The 3,259-nt window shown below is 62.5% G+C and overlaps 1 protein-coding gene across 1 annotated transcript in view; it reads left to right on the forward strand.

Moving 5' to 3' along the window:
* Position 1: 1 nt before the first annotated feature.
* Lmf2 (lipase maturation factor 2) overlaps positions 2 to 3,259 on the forward strand; it is a gene marked incomplete at its 5' end in the record, with an annotated part of 4,051 nt that continues 793 nt past the window's right edge. Inside the window, 13 exons of the mRNA XM_010634486.1 lie at positions 2 to 17; positions 525 to 778; positions 882 to 910; positions 1,011 to 1,228; positions 1,303 to 1,481; positions 1,669 to 1,810; positions 1,965 to 2,099; positions 2,168 to 2,273; positions 2,344 to 2,440; positions 2,514 to 2,696; positions 2,771 to 2,939; positions 3,020 to 3,131; positions 3,204 to 3,246. Of these exons, the coding sequence (XP_010632788.1) occupies positions 2 to 17; positions 525 to 778; positions 882 to 910; positions 1,011 to 1,228; positions 1,303 to 1,481; positions 1,669 to 1,810; positions 1,965 to 2,099; positions 2,168 to 2,273; positions 2,344 to 2,440; positions 2,514 to 2,696; positions 2,771 to 2,939; positions 3,020 to 3,131; positions 3,204 to 3,246 (1,683 nt within the window). The remainder of the gene's footprint in view (positions 18 to 524; positions 779 to 881; positions 911 to 1,010; positions 1,229 to 1,302; positions 1,482 to 1,668; positions 1,811 to 1,964; positions 2,100 to 2,167; positions 2,274 to 2,343; positions 2,441 to 2,513; positions 2,697 to 2,770; positions 2,940 to 3,019; positions 3,132 to 3,203; positions 3,247 to 3,259) is intronic.

A 3,259-nucleotide genomic window follows, 5' to 3' on the forward strand; every position in this document is an offset into this window, starting at 1 on the left:
CTACACGCAGATCCCGGGTGAGGGCCCGACGTTGGGACCATCCCCGGGTGGGGCTCCCCCTTTCCCACAGTGCGCGCAGGGCCCTGCATAGTCTTCTGGACCCACCTCGCGCTCCGGCCTTTTGGAGCAGACGTGAGCTCCAGGCCTAGGCGCAAGCGTGGGGGCGGTGGTTTGGCTATAGGAAGACGTGCTTTTCCCTTCAGCATAGGAGCAGAACCTTAGGGGGATTGGAGACAGATTTCCACCCGTACCTAGTGGGACAGGAGAGGGAATTGGGCTCTGCTGGGCCGGAGGTTCTGATCCAGACAGTGGGACAGGCATTCAGAATCTGGGGTGGATATCAATAGGTTCTGCCCTGGGGGAGCCTGGCCCTACCCGGGTTAGGGAGCATATGCTGACCATTCTAGAGTAGCGACCATCTGCAGGCTCTCCCTGGGGTGGGGGCATCTGCCTTCCCTGACTCGGGGTGAATTAAGTCTGGAAGGGCGGTGTCCAGGCCTGGCGCTGACATAACCTTCCCATAGGCTTGTATGGCCCGGAGGGCATCCTGCCTGCAAGGAGGATGCTGCGGCCACAGGGCAAGGGGCGCTGGCGACAGCTGTGGGAGACCCCAACGCTGCTATGGGAAGCACCGAGGCTGGGACTGGACACAGCCCAGGGCCTGGAGCTGCTGAGCCTGCTGGGCACGGTGCTGGCCCTGGGTCCCCTTGTCTTTCGCTCGCTGCGCCACCCCCTCACTTATCTGCTGCTCTGGGCTGCCTACCTGTCAGTCTGCCAGGCAAGTGGGACCCTTGTCGTTCCACCCCCACCCTACTACTTGCCTGCCACTCTCACCTCAGCGGCAGACACACCCTGCCCCAAGACAGCCCTTCTCCCCACAGGTGGGCCAGGTGTTCCTCTACTTCCAGTGGTGAGTGACTGTACAGTGCGGCTGCCTGTCTTTCCTGGAAGGCCCCCTGAGGGGAGCAGCTCTGCAGAGGAGGTTCCCGGTGCCGTTTCTTCTCCCACAGGGATTCCCTGCTGCTGGAGACAGGCTTCCTGGCTGTGCTGGTAGCCCCTTGGAGGCAGCCCTCCAGCCGAAAGCAGGCTCCCCAGGGCGGACTGGTGGGAGCCTCTGCCTACAAGAGCCTCCCCTTTTGGCTCGTGCGCTGGCTGCTCTTTCGCCTCATGTTTGCCTCGGGTGTGGTCAAGCTGACCAGCCGCTGCCCCGCATGGTGGGGACTCACTGGTGAGCGTCCTGGCCTGGACCCGGGGTGGCCTGGGGGCTCTGCACAGCCCTAACCACCCACCTGTGCCCTGAAGCCCTCACCTACCACTACGAGACGCAGTGTCTGCCCACACCCGCTGCCTGGCTTGCACACCACCTGCCCGTCTGGCTGCATAAGCTCAGTGTGGTGGCCACCTTCCTCATCGAGATTGCGGTGCCCCCTCTGTTCTTCGCCCCCGTTCGCCGCCTGCGCTTGACCGCCTTCTACACTCAGGTAGGAGGGGTGCAGGGCAGCCCTGGCAGACGAGTTGCTGCTACTGTCGGGGAAGCCTCGCAGGCACAGGGTGTGTTACTCAGGGTGAGCAGGTATGTGTCATGCAGCCGCACTGAGGGAAGTTTGTTTCTAGATTAGTGGGGCTAGGGAACAGCTCTCAGGAGCGTCTAGTACAAACCTTCCCCAGGTGCTACTACAAGTCCTGATCATCATCACCGGCAACTACAACTTCTTCAACTTGCTAACCCTGGTGCTCACCACCAGCCTCCTGGACGACCAGCATCTGGCTGCTGAGCCTGGCCTCTGCCACCCCAGGAAGATACCTACCTGTGAGTGTCAGGCTGCTTCCGACAGCCTGCTGCCCTCACATCGCTGTCCTCTAGGGTATCTTCTTCATTCCAGCACCCCTGAAAGAACGACACCCCAGCTCCCCCATCCCCTGGCTGTGGACCCTCTGCCAGCCTTTGACTGTCCTGCCCATAGCCTGGCCCAGGGCCCTGCTGACCAAGCTCTCCCTGCTACTGGAACTGGCCGTCTATGGGACACTGGCCTATGGCGCTGCGTACTGCTTTGGCCTGGAAGTTGACTGGCAGCAGCGTGTGGTCCACTCCAGAACCAGTGAGTGCCAGGTGGGGGCCCAGGAGGGGGGCTGGGCCACCCCTCCTCATGCCCCCCTCCCTCGGCAGCCTTCACCTTCCACCAGTTCTCCCAGTGGCTAAAGATGGTGACTCTGCCCACTGTGTGGCTGGGCGCAGCCTCCCTGACCTGGGAGCTGCTGGCTGCCCTCTGGAGGTACATGCTTGTGGCGGGAGGTGGGGGCCCGTTCCCAGGGCAGCCTGATCACACTTAGCCTTGTCCGCAGGTGGGTGCAGGTTCAGGGGTGGCTGCGAAAGTTCTGTGCCGCAATCCAGCTCTCTATCTTGGGCACTATCACAGTGGCCCTGTTTCTGATCAGCCTGGTGGGTAACACAACAGAGAGTGGGGCTGGAGGGGCCTGAAGGGCAGCACTGAACCTCCACCCGCCTGCCACAGGTGCCCTACTCCTACATGGAGCCTGGGACCCATGGGCTTCTCTGGACTGGGGCTCACCACCTCTTTGACACCGTGGAGCACCTGCAGCTGGCCAACTCATATGGCCTCTTCCGCCGAATGACTGGTCTGGGTGGGCGGCCTGAGGTGGTGCTGGAAGGCAGCTATGATGGACACCGCTGGACAGTGAGCCTCCTAGGGGATAGGGGTTATAGGGACCCAGGCCAGCCAGCCCAGCTGATCTGGGGTCCACCTGGCAGGAGATCGAGTTCATGTACAAGCCTGGAAATGTGAGCCGCCCACCCCCCTTCGTGGTGCCCCACCAGCCACGCCTGGACTGGCAAATGTGGTTTGCAGCCCTGGGCCCACACACACATAGTCCCTGGTTCACCAGCCTGGTGCTCCGCCTGCTGCAGGGCAAGGAGCCAGGTGAGAGCAGCAGGGAGGGCTGGAGAGGGGTGTGGAGCGCATGTTCTACAAGCAGTGCTGAGTCCCATCTGCCCTTGCAGTGGTCCGCCTGATCCAGAATGATGCTGCCCAGTACCCCTTTCACAAGCAGCCACCCACCTATGTCCGAGCCCAGCGCTACAAATACTGGTTCTCTGAGCCTGGGGAGCAGGGGTAAGGCTGGATGTGGGCAGGGAGCTGGGGCCAGGGCTTGGGCCAGGCACTGAGAATCCAATCCTGTTGCAGCCGGTGGTGGCGCCGCCAGTGGGTAGAGGAATTCTTCCCGCCTGTGGCCCTGGGGG

This window comes from Fukomys damarensis, unplaced genomic scaffold, assembly GCF_012274545.1.
Source record: "Fukomys damarensis isolate Sample0158 unplaced genomic scaffold, DMR_v1.0_HiC HiC_scaffold_19, whole genome shotgun sequence".
Lineage (NCBI taxonomy): Eukaryota > Metazoa > Chordata > Mammalia > Rodentia > Bathyergidae > Fukomys > Fukomys damarensis.